This window comes from Astyanax mexicanus, chromosome 1 (assembly GCF_023375975.1).
Source record: "Astyanax mexicanus isolate ESR-SI-001 chromosome 1, AstMex3_surface, whole genome shotgun sequence".
NCBI classification, from domain to species: domain Eukaryota; kingdom Metazoa; phylum Chordata; class Actinopteri; order Characiformes; family Acestrorhamphidae; genus Astyanax; species Astyanax mexicanus.
The window spans coordinates 284,443-297,430 of NC_064408.1; the positions used below are offsets into that span (position 1 = coordinate 284,443).

Below are 12,988 nucleotides of genomic sequence, written 5' to 3' on the forward strand. Positions count from 1 at the left end.
AGTGGGGGTGTACGCTCGGCTCGGCACAGCGCCTGTGTTACCGAGATAGCGATGAACGTCTGACTGTTGCCGTCTGTCTAGGTTGTATTCAGTCAGTGGAGCTCCTGTGTTTTCTGTTACCAAGATAAACAAGATAAAACTCCAGAAATGTACCTGAACACACCTCGTTTCCAGAACACCACGCCCATCAGTGTAGATATATTCAGAAGATCTGCTGCTGTTTAAACCAGGCAGGAGGAAGGAGTGAAAATACACTGTTGGTGGGGTGTAAGATAGCGATGAGCATTGCAACATGCCTTTACTTCTGATTTTTTAAATAAAAAAGCTAAAGTAGCCTTTATTATTATTATAACAAAGATACATATTTGTGTCTTTTCAGAAACCAAGCCTGCGGTTCTAGTTGTTCTTAATCTCTCAATATCTAATAATCCGGAGTTCTTCATACCAGACAGCAGCAGGAGTATAAAAAGAGAGAATACTCTCGCTGTGGACTGTCTGTTCCACGAGGATAAAGGATTACTGCAGTGCCCGAAGAACCAAGAAGCTCTGGATAAAGTTATACATTGGATCAAACCTTTGGTACTGAGTCTGTTTAGGTTTTTTTATGTATTTTTTTTATATGTGATTCGTTTTGTTTTGGAAAATGGTTGAAATATGGCTGTTAAACTTTAGAGGATTTTTCAGAGGAATAGATAAACACTAATTTAATCTTCCAGCAGGTACAGAACAGACTGAAGAAACAGTATGAAGGTGAGAGACGCCTCCTTTAACCTCATGCAGGCTTTTCTACATTCCGACAATTCCTCACAAACAAACTCATCATCACCCAAAACCAGTTCTGCAGGTCCACCAGTTCCCGCCAGAACTTCCCTCTATTAATAATGAAAACCTGCAGAACATGTAGTTATTCAGACTAAAAGGGTATAACTGTTCTTAATCTGACTCTGAATCTTACAGACAATGAGAAGAATAAAGGAGAAATAAATCTGAGGATGGAGGAAATACAGGGAGAAACACTGAGGGAATGAAGGTGAGACATTTAGAAACGTCACTTTTTCTGCACTGAAATTACAGAAATTTGTGAAACTAAGTGTAATATCTATTATACAGTTGCCAGTAAATAGTATGTGAACTCTTTGGGATTATACTTGGATTTCTGCATAAATTGGTGATTAAATGTGTTCTGATCTTCATCTACATCACAACAATAGACAAACACAGTCTGATTAAGCTAAAACCTCACAAAAAATTATATTATACGTTTTTATGATTTTATTGAACACAGCATGTTAATATTCACAGTGAGAGTAAATGGTTTGTCCTCCTTTAGCAGCAAAAACCTCAACCAATGGTTTCCTGTAGCTGCAGATCAGACCTGCAGAACGGTCAGGAGGAGTTCTGGATCATTCCTCTTCACTAAACTGTTTCAGTTCAGCTATAATATTATGGGATATCTGGTGTGAATCTCTCTCTTGAGGTCATGATGCTGCAGCATCTCAGTTGGGTTCAGGAGGTCAGGACTCTCCAGAAGGAGGATTTATTTATTTTCTTCTGTTGAAGTCGTTCAGTTGTTGATTTAATTCTGAGTTTTGGGTCATTGTTCTGTTGTGGCTTCCTCCGTGGTGTCCTCTTATTGTTTTTCTTATTGTAGATTTGTCAACAAAAATGTGAGCATGTGCCAGAGATTTCTGTATTCAGTCTCCAGCTGACACTCTAGGATTCTTCCTCACCTCATTGATCATCATTCTGCGCTGTGCTCTTACAGTCATCTTTACAGGACTTTACCACACCTAGAGAGAGTAGCAGCAACAGTGCTGAACTTTCTCCATTTGTAGAGCGTCTGTCTTACCGTGGACACAAGAACATCAAGTAGATTTTAGAGATACTTTTGTAACTCTTTCCAGCTTCATGCAAGTCAACAATTTTTAATCGCAGGTCTAGAAAAGGAGATTTTTGTATGTACTGTATGTATTATATATGTATGTATGTACTGTAAAGGCTGACCAGCTAGTATTAATCTTAATAATTAAATTTGTTTGGTGCACAGTGAGTAAATTCAGTTAAGGTTTCTATCTGTTTTAATATTTTGTGTTTAAATTGTCTACAGTCAAATAAACATTAACAACAATAAACAAATAAACAAAAGGAAACGTAATTCCTACACAAGAGCTTTTTCTGTTTTAAACTAATGAAGTGCCAAAATCCATAAATTCAAATCTGTCTGAAATATGAAATATACATTTTTGATTGGAAAATATTGATTGCAGAATATTTTACCACCTTAAGTTCAAAACACAAGAAATCATTGCAAAAAATTACATTCATTAATTACACCATTACATTAATAAAATTTAAAGCTCCGCAATTGTACATGAACATTTTTAACTGGCCACGCCCCCCAGCACACCCTCAGTTTAGACATAAATAAGATAAAAAAGATTAATTTATTTAATTTTTATTACAAAATTCATATTTTCATTAATTCACAGTTAACACAAATCCCCGAACATTAAGTGGACCTGGTGCTCCTATCTAGAACCTCACAAAGTGATGATACAGTTCCCCCAACCCTAACCCAGTCTTCAGATTGGTGTAGACCGGACTGTGGGCGGGTCCAGTGTGATGTTTCCTGAGTTCAGATTGGCCGTTGGAGGCGGGTCAGGTGGTGCTTTCGCTGGCAGCTGCTGCCTCGCCGGTTTCATCGCCGGGTCCGTCACTGGTTCCGGTCTCGGTGGTCCAGCAGTCGGCCGGTGTGGTGGAAACGTCTTCGTCACCAGGGGGCGCCGCCCCCAGAGCGCCCTGCTGAGCGGGAATTTGAGCAGACTTAGACTTGAGGAACCCAACCTGGAGAGAGTCCAGGAAACGCATCAACCAATCAGTGAGCAGCATTTAACCCCGCCCACAGCAGCTCATTAAAGCGATAGTTCAGCAGAAGATGGAGAACAAAAACCTTTATAGCAAATCCGAGTTTATAGACAACTGGACTTTTCCATTCCACCTTAAATACAGTCTTAGTGACATTCTGATAAAAATCCAGCCTTTATTCTTACAAACTCTGGTAAGTGTGTGATATTAAAGTATAAATCCAGTGTGAGATGAAATTGAGGACTATGTGTGTTTCAGTTTATCGAATATCTATTTTGAGCTACAAATACATCAGTTCAGAGTTAATTCAGTAATTTAGCCCAAAACAGTGGAGCTCTCAGGATCTGACACTCATTTTATTATTAAAGATTGTGTCTCAACATTGCTTTAATATTTTTTAAATATGCTTAAATATGTCTGCACAGATGTTTTAAGGATTGTATGGTCATGAAGATTTTGCCTTGAAGAACTGAAAAAGTCCTGAAAAAGTCTTGTAAATTTATTTATAAAAGTGTATAAACCCCAGTTTAAACCTCATGGTCTCAGAATTCTACCAATGAAGTTTGTATCTACTTTGAGTTTGTTATTGGTGTGAAAGTAGTGATTTCTTTGCATAACTTTATGCCCCTTTCAGTAGCACTGTAAGCCTGTTTGGAGCATCGGCTAAAAGCTCTGTATTTAGTAATCTGGGGAAGAACGGAGGTTGATTATTACATAAAAGTGAGTACTCGTTATTATGTCTCACTACAACTCAAGAACATTTCACACAGAGTTCTCCTTTAAATCACACAGTTAGCATTGTGCTAAATGGTGTAAATGTGAATTAGCATTAATTAGAGACCCGGTGATGCTCACCTTATACAGCAGGTAGAAGAGAACAGCCATCGCTATCAACCCAAAAACGATGGAGAGACAGGCGATCAGAACCGTCTGAGCCTGAGACGGAGAATCCACCTCCGTCACTATCTACAGAGAGACAGACAGACAGAGAGAGAGACAGTTAAAGATAGTTAAAGTGTTATAGCAGGAAACTCCATTTAATTCACATTACAGGATCATAATTACACTAATTATAATGATCACATTTAAATTATACATAAATATAATATTATATCAACAGTTAAACATATAATCAGATATCCATATGATTCATAATTTTAATTATAAAGAATTATCTTATCAAATTCACTAAAATTCCTTAGAGACTAAATGAAACTGAAGATCATCAGCAGGTCAGTAATTTATGATGTAAAGTTATTTTATTAAATTATATCCAGTTCAGAAGCTCTTTAAAGAGCACAGATTAATTTCACGCATGTGTGAAAAATAACCAGCAGAGTTCAGTAAGACTCCATCAGAGAAGCAGCTCCAACACTTTCATCAAATTACTATTATTTTAATTCCTTAAGAGTCTGTACAATACCTGTTTACGTTATTCTATACTTACTCAGCATGTTATACATGAGCAACAGACCATTTTACTTCAAATATATATAAAATATAGAACCAAGCAAGCATGACTATTATTCCCAAGGACATAAGGAGCAAAGCTTACATATATTCAACTAAAGTCCTATCCGGACGGGATTATTTTCTCAGTGGGTTCTGGGTAATTTTCTCTTTTATGGGTTTTTTTATCCTCTGTGATTTTACTCCCGTCCAGAACGATCATGTAGGTGTTTTTCTCAGACGTCCTCTGAGTAAATTACAGGCTGAATTATCTACTGTTTTTCTCTGAACTCCGTGCTCCTCCGGTAATTTTAGTCCCGTCCGGACGCACATCTCTGAGTTTCGTCTCCTCGCCTTTAATAAAATAGATATTTGTTCACTGCTGCGAACCGTAATTACACACGGTTTCCACAGAGATCCACGTTAAAAACACAGTGAGTGGAAATGGAGGAGCTACTGAACGCTGTGATGTCATGTGACCGAGAAAAACTAAAGCCTAAAACTCACTGATCCTCCTGTTTTTACAATTGCAGTCCGGATGCAGGAGTTTTATCACTGAGTAAAAGTGTGAAATATTTTACACAGACAAACCCCTGAGATAATAATCCCGTCCGGATAAGGGCTAAAGCTAAACAAGCTGGGGGAGCTGTTGTAATTATCTGGATATTTGATTATATGTTTAACTATTGATAAAATATTATATTTATGTATAATTCAAAAGTCTTACCGACAGCTGCAGAGCTTCTTCGTTCAGGTACTGAGTGTAAAGCTGCTCATCAAACGACACCAAACCGCGGCTCTCTACTGACACCTGCAGCCCGCTCACCTGCACAACAGGTACACACTTACAGTTATATATTATATATTCACTCACATTCACAGAAATTCATAACTCTTTAAAACTTCTTAAAAATAAACTTAAAAAACACTTTTATTGTGTGTCATATTATTTCCGTCAGGAACTTATTAGGAATTTAATCTGGTATGTAATTAAATCCATGTGTACTTTTTAGGTACATGCATTTCACAGATCAAATAAAGATCCAGTAAATGCACTGGATTTTATTTACCGAATTAATTTATCATATATTATTCTTAAATGTTAAATAATAATATAGATTATAGAGTTTACCTTGCTCTGACTTTTAACGTTCCCAGAGAAGTGGAAAATAACAGACTGGTTGACAGCTAACTGTTGGATGCTGCAGCCAATCAGGCGACAGCTAAAGTTGTTACAGTGCTGTGAGGAGAGAAATATGCGTAAGTTGCCATAGTAACACGATAAAGGTCGATTTATACTTCCGTTGAGTTAACGAAAAATCTAGACTGTACTCTACACATACTGTATTCTACACATACCCTATACTGTAGCCTACACATAACCTATACTGTAGTCTACACATACCCTATACTGTAGTCTACACACACCCTATACTGTAGTCTACACATACCCTATACTGTAGTCTACACATACCCTATACTGTAGTCTACACATACCCTATACTGTAGCCTATACATACCCTATACTGTAGCCTACACATAACCTATACTGTAGCCTACACATAACCTATACTGTAGTCTACACATACCCTATACTGTAGTCTACACATAACCTATACTGTAGTCTACACATACCCTATACTGTAGTCTACACATACCCTATACTGTAGCCTATATACCCTATACTGTAGTCTATACATACCCTATACTGTAGTCTAAACATACCCTATACTGTAGTCTACACATACCCTATACTGTAGTCTACCCATACCCTATACTGTAGCCTATATACCCTATACTGTAGTCTATACATACCCTATACTGTACTCTACACATACCCTATACTGTAGTTTACACATACCCTATACTGTAGTCTACACATACCCTATACTGTAGTCTACACATACCGTATACTGTAGCCTATATATACCCTATACTGTAGTCTACACATACCCTATACTGTACTCTATACATACCCTATACTGTAGTCTACACATACCCTACACTGTAGTCTAAACATACCCTATACTGTACTCTACACATACCCTATACTGTACTCTACACATACCCTATACTGTAGTCTACACATACCCTATACTGTAGTCTAAACATACCCTAAACTGTAGACTACACATACCCTATACTGTAGTCTACACATACCCTATACTGTAGCCTATACATATCCTATACTGTAGTCTACACATACCCTACACTGTAGTCTAAACATACCCTATACTGTAGTATACACATATCCTATACTGTAGCCTATATATACCCTATACTGTAGTCTAAACATACCCTATACTGTAGTCTACACATACCCTATACTGTAGTCTACACATACCCTATACTGTACAGTCCCTGACAAAAGTTCTGTCGCTTACCCATGTTGTGGAAACAAAAGCTTATAACCTGACTTTAAGTTCATCCATTGGTTTTAGAAATGACTTATATGAAAGCTGAAACCCTCCCAAATAAGGTTTAATTAACGAAAATAATTTTGCTTCACTGCAGAAAAATTTACCATTTAATAAAGACAGAAAGGTCAGAGTTTGGCAAGACAAAAGTTTTGTCACCTTGTCATATAATGCACCCAATCCTAGTTTACAGCCTCACCTGTGCTCACTAATTGATTGGTTAATTAGTTGGTGTGTATAAAAAGAATCCCAGCACCCCAAACCTTCACTTGAACTGCAACTTGACCTCTGACAACATGCCAAAAATCCGCCCTGCGACCAAAGCCTTGATTATCAAGAGGCTGAAGACCAGATCCACTGCAGAGGTGGCTGGCACCTTTAATGTGTCGCAGCATCAGGTATAAAGAATTAAAAAAAAGATTTGAAGAGACAGGAGATGTTTTTAACAAGCCCAGGTCCGGCAGACCCCGCAAGACAACTGCTCAGGAGGAACGTTTGTTGGTTAGAAAATCCAAATCCAGCCCCTCTTCCACTGCAGCAGAGCTCCACAAGTCCTGGTCATCTCAAGTCTCTGTGAAATGGGCCCCATGGTCGAAACAGTGCCCAGGAGCCAGCACTAAACAAAAGGCAATTAAAAAAACGTATGGCATTTTGCAAAGGACCACAGCCTGCTAAATGGCTGGACACTGGAAAAGTGGCAGAGGGTGGATTTCTCAGATGAATCCTCAGTTGAATTACACCGCAGCCGCCACAAATACTGCAGGAGACCTACTGGAGCCCGTATGGATCCAAGATTCACCCAGAAAACAGTTAAGTTTGGTGGTGGAAAGATCATGGTCTGGGGTTACATTCAGTATGGGCGTGTGCGAAACATTTGCAAGGTGGAAGGCAATATCAATATCCTAAAATATCAAGAAGTATTAGCTACCTCTTACATTCCCGATCATAAAAGAGGTCAAATTTTGCAGCAGGATGGTGCTCCATCTCATACATCCATCTCTACATCAAAGTTCCTCAAGGCGAAGAAGATCAAGGTGCCTGAGGACTGCCCAGCCCAGTCACCAGACATGAACATCATTGAGCATGTTTGGGGTAAGATGAAAGAGGAAGCTTGGAAGACAAAACCAAAGAATCTTGATGAACTCTGGGAGGCATATAAGACTGCATTCTTTGCTATTCCTGATGACTTCATCAATAAATTGTATGAATCATTGTTGAACCGCATGGATGCAGTCCTTCAAGCTCATGGAAGTCACACAAAATATTAAATATGGCTCTAATAGCACCATGACTTCATTTACCAATGTAATGAAACATATTTTTGTATTTGAAGTAAAGTATTGGTTTGTTTTTCACATTACTTTCTGTGGGCGACAAAACTTTTGTCTTGCCAAAATCTGACCTTTCTGTCTTTATTAAATGGTCAATATTTCTGCAGTGAAGCAAACTTATTTTCGTTAATTAAACCTTATTTGGGAGTGTTTCAGCTTTCATATAAGTCATTTCTTAAACCAATGGATGAATTTAAAGTCAGGTTATAAGCTTTTGTTTCCACAACATGGGTAAGCGACAGAACTTTTGTCAGGGACTGTAGTCTAAACATACCCTATACTGTACTCTACACATACCCTATACTGTAGTCTACACATACCCTATACTGTACTCTACACATACCCTATACTGTAGTCTACACATACCCTATACTGTAGTCTACACATACCCTAAACTGTAGACTACACATACCCTATACTGTAGTCTACACATACCCTATACTGTAGTCTACACATACCCTACACTGTAGTCTACACATACCCTATACTGTAGTCTACACATATCCTATACTGTAGCCTATATATACCCTATACTGTAGTTTATACATACCCTACACTGTATTCTACACATACCCTATACTGTAGCCTATATATACCCTATACTGTAGTTTATACATACCCTACACTGTATTCTACACATACCCTATACTGTAGCCTATATATACCCTATACTGTAGTTTATACATACCCTATACTGTATTCTACACATACCCTATACTCTAGTCTACACATACCCTATACTGTAGTCTACACATACCCTACACTGTAGTCTACACATACCCTATACTGTAGTCTACACATATCCTATACTGTAGCCTATATATACCCTATACTGTAGTTTATACATACCCTACACTGTATTCTACACATACCCTATACTGTAGCCTATATATACCCTATACTGTAGTTTATACATACCCTACACTGTATTCTACACATACCCTATACTGTAGCCTATATATACCCTATACTGTAGTCTATACATACCCTATACTGTATTCTACACATACCCTATACCGTAGTCTACACATACCCTATACTGTAGCCTATACATACCCTATACTGTAGCCTACACATAACCTATACTGTAGTCTACACATACCCTATACTGTAGTCTACACATACCCTAAACTGTAGCCTACACATACCCTATACTGTAGCCTACACATACCCTATACTGTAGTCTACACATACTCTGTACTGTAGTCTACACATACTCTGTACTGTAGTCTACACATACCCTATACTGTAGCCTCCCCATACCCTATACTGTAGCCTATATATACCCTATACTGTAGTCTATACATACCATATACTTTAGCCTACACATACCCTACACTGCAGTATACACATACCCTATACTGTATTCTAAACATACCCTATACAGTAGTCTACACATACACTATACTGTAGTCTACACATACCCTATACTGTAGTCTACACATACCCTATACTGTAGTCTACACATACCCTATACTGTAGTCTATACATACCATATACTTTAGCCTACACATACCCTACACTGCAGTCTACACATACCCTATACTGTAGTCTAAACATACCCTATACTGTAGCCTATACATACCCTATACTGTAGTCTACACATACCCTATACTGTAGTCTACACATACCCTATATCGTAGTCTACACATACCCTATACTGTAGCCTATACATACCCTGTACTGTAGCCTACACATAACCTATACTGTAATCTACACATATCCTATACTGTAGTCTACACATACCCTAAACTGTAGCCTACACATACCCTATACTGTAGTCTACACATACCCTAAACTGTAGCCTACACATACCCTATACTGTAGTCTACACATACCCTAAACTGTAGCCTACACATACACTATACTGTAGCCTACACATACCCTAAACTGTAGCCTACACATACCCTATACTGTAGCCTATACATACCCTATACTGTAGTCTACACATACCCTAAACTGTAGCCTACACATACCCTATACTGTAGCCTATACATACCCTATACTGTACTCTACACATACCCTATACTGTAGTCTACACATACCCTAAACTGTAGCCTACACATACCCTATACTGTAGCCTATACATACCCTATACTGTAGTCTACACATACCTTATACTGTACTATAGAGGAGCGCTGTTGGTGGGGGGGGGGGGGGGGGGTGAGTGTTACCTGGGTGTGAAGCGACTCATCCTTGTTTAGCTTCAGTGGCTGTTTACACGCCACGCCATGCCCACCCTGACACACACACACACACACACACACACACACACACACACACAGAAAAAACAAAAAGAGGAAGTGAGTGTTGGGTTACATTCTGACTGTCATGAGAACCATTTCCTGTGACCAATCACCTCAAAACACAAACACTTTCACAAACACACACACACACACACACACACACACACACAAACAGAAAGCAGAAGTGAAACTGTCAGAAAGGTTAGAGTTAAATCTGTTGCTCTCGCTTTTATTTTAACTGGGTTTCTATTTCTAAAACACTGTCCAAAAGTATACGGACACTTTTTACTGACTGTGTTCAGTTTCTTCTGCTCAGTAAAAAAAACAAGCAGTTAAGCCCCTCCCACTCAGTTCTGTCTGGCGTATATGTAAATGATTACAGCTGTGGTCTGATTACACAGTAGGTCTTACCACAAGAGAGCGTAAAAGAGCTTAGATTTTTCACCCACTGCACTTTAAAAACGCTCTTAGAGGTTACTGCACCTCCTGGTAAAAGACCTTTGATTACTAGACATGCCTTTGCAACATACTCAAATACTCATATTTTACCCAGTTGACAGATTTGCAAGGTGGAGCATCACTGGACTAAAAGTAGCAAGTGAGACATTTCAACAAATCGTTTGCAGACTGGAACTGTATCGTCTTTATTATCCAGCAAATCCAGGTGGTGTTGGGTATCTGATGAAGATCAGGTTTGAGTATGGAGATCTTTGAGGTGGACTGAAGAGTTCACACTGTAAACTGCAGGTGTGATTGATGATCTGAGGAGCATCATCTCATACAGTGAGAGTCGGTCACTCCTAGTAGTGATAGGAGGACCATTACTAACAGTGATCTCAGTGATCTGAACATCCTGCAGATCCATGTGTTGCTGATTTCTCTCCTGCAGAACTTTCATTTTTCAGCAGGATAATGTTCACTCACACACAGCAAGGTTTCCCAGGAACACAGTCTCCACCAGATTGCAGCACTTCCTCGTCCTGCAGATGTCCAGATTTATCACCAATCCAGCATTTATGGAGCAGCTGGGACTCAGCTTCAGCTTCAACCTACGAGTGTAGAGCTACAGGATCTACAGGCCCAGCTGTAGCAACATCTGTGGGTAAATGTGCTGCAGGATCTATACAGAACTATACATAACTGTAGAACCTCCAAACCCAACCCTCTCAATCTCCAACAGCTAGTAGATTCTCCTTTCAGTTACAGAACAGGCTTTCCCCCAACAAACGTATTAATAAACTGTAATACTGTAAGCACTTACGTATATCACAGGATGAGAAACATCCCATAATAACCCAGAGCTCGTCTCCAACGGCAACACAAATGTCACATGGACCGGGATAGATAGCTCTCCCATATTCTCCACCTGAGAGAGAGAGTATTAGTTTGGTCTCTATGGTGATTGTATGGTAACTGTATGGTGCCTGTATGGTGATTGTATGGTGCCTGTATGGTGACTGTATGGTGACTGTATGGTGCCTGTATGGTGATTATATGGTGAATGTATGGTGCCTGTATGGTCATTATATGGTGAATGTATAGTGATTGCATGGTGATTGTATGGTGATTATATGGTGACTGTATGGTGACTGTATGGTGGCTGTATTGTGACTGTATGGTGATTGTATGGTGATTGTATGGTGACTGTATGGTGACTGTATTGTGACTGTATTGTGACTGTATGGTGATTGTATGGTGATTATATGGTGACTGTATGGTGATGATGTAATAGGTAAAGACAGGTGGAGGTGTGTTACCCTGTAGGTGTGGTTGAGCTGAGTGTTCAGATCATATCTGATAAACTGGATGGAGCCATTACTGAAAATAAACACAAACAGTGTTATTTAACAAAAACAATATATAGATAAACTTTTGATTCAATATCCCACGTCTCACAGGACATGCCAACAATGTCCCTACTATACAATACCAGTACCTGTCCCATGATGTTTGGCATCAGTATAATACTACTACTACTACTAATAATAATAATAATATTAATAATAGTGGTGTACTTACTTCTCCAGCTGGATGTTGACAAGTCGTTTGACGGGGATAGATACCGTGGCGCTGTTGTCATGGAGAGTTTCTGGTTTTTCATTTTTACTGTAAGAGAAAATCAGATTAAATCAAACTGATATTAAAGTGTTAATCAAACGTAATAATTATACATTCAGTCCTCCATCAGAGACTTTTATTATGAAGTACATTATCATAACACTGCTTAGTGTTGTTGTTAGGGAATCCTAAATTATTGTTTATATGTGGTTTTGTTAAAGAGTGGTTGCTGTGATATTTTTACTTTTTTGAAAAGCCTTGCTTAGTGTTTCCTATGGTGTTGCTAGGCTGTTGCTATGGTATCTTAGATGGTTGGTATGTTGTTGCTGTTGTGTTGTTGTAGCATTGCAGATGGCTGTTATGGTGTTGGTTAGTGTTTGCCATATTGTTGCAAGGCTGTTGCTATGTTATCTTAGCTGGTATTGGGATTAGCTGGTATGGTGTTGCTAATTGCATTGCTATGGTATCCTAGATGGTTGTTATGGTGTTGGTTGCTGTTGCTAGACTGTCAACAAGTTTTTGCTATGGTATCTCAGGTGGTTGTTATGTTTTTTTTATGTGGTTGCTAGAGGAGTGATATAGTGTTGCAAAGTGGTTGCTGTGATGTTTATGCAACACCATC

At 38.8% G+C, this 12,988-nt stretch overlaps 1 protein-coding gene across 3 annotated transcripts in view; it reads right to left on the minus strand.

The window, feature by feature from the left end:
- Positions 1 to 2,060: 2,060 nt before the first annotated feature.
- LOC103028422 (integrin alpha-M-like) overlaps positions 2,061 to 12,988 on the minus strand; it is a 37,677-nt gene continuing 26,749 nt past the window's right edge. Inside the window, exons 23-30 of one of the 3 annotated variants that reach the window (XM_049483283.1) lie at positions 12,328 to 12,414; positions 12,066 to 12,126; positions 11,570 to 11,674; positions 10,237 to 10,302; positions 5,447 to 5,554; positions 5,042 to 5,140; positions 3,721 to 3,831; positions 2,061 to 2,799 (exon numbers count right to left, since the gene is read on the minus strand). In XM_049483283.1, the coding sequence (XP_049339240.1) occupies positions 2,659 to 2,799; positions 3,721 to 3,831; positions 5,042 to 5,140; positions 5,447 to 5,554; positions 10,237 to 10,302; positions 11,570 to 11,674; positions 12,066 to 12,126; positions 12,328 to 12,414 (778 nt within the window). In that variant the 3' untranslated portion in view covers positions 2,061 to 2,658. Of the gene's footprint in view, positions 2,845 to 3,720; positions 3,832 to 5,041; positions 5,141 to 5,446; positions 5,555 to 10,236; positions 10,303 to 11,569; positions 11,675 to 12,065; positions 12,127 to 12,327; positions 12,415 to 12,988 lie in introns of all 3 variants that reach the window. The other 2 variants (XM_049483258.1, XM_049483225.1) reach the window with 2 other exon arrangements.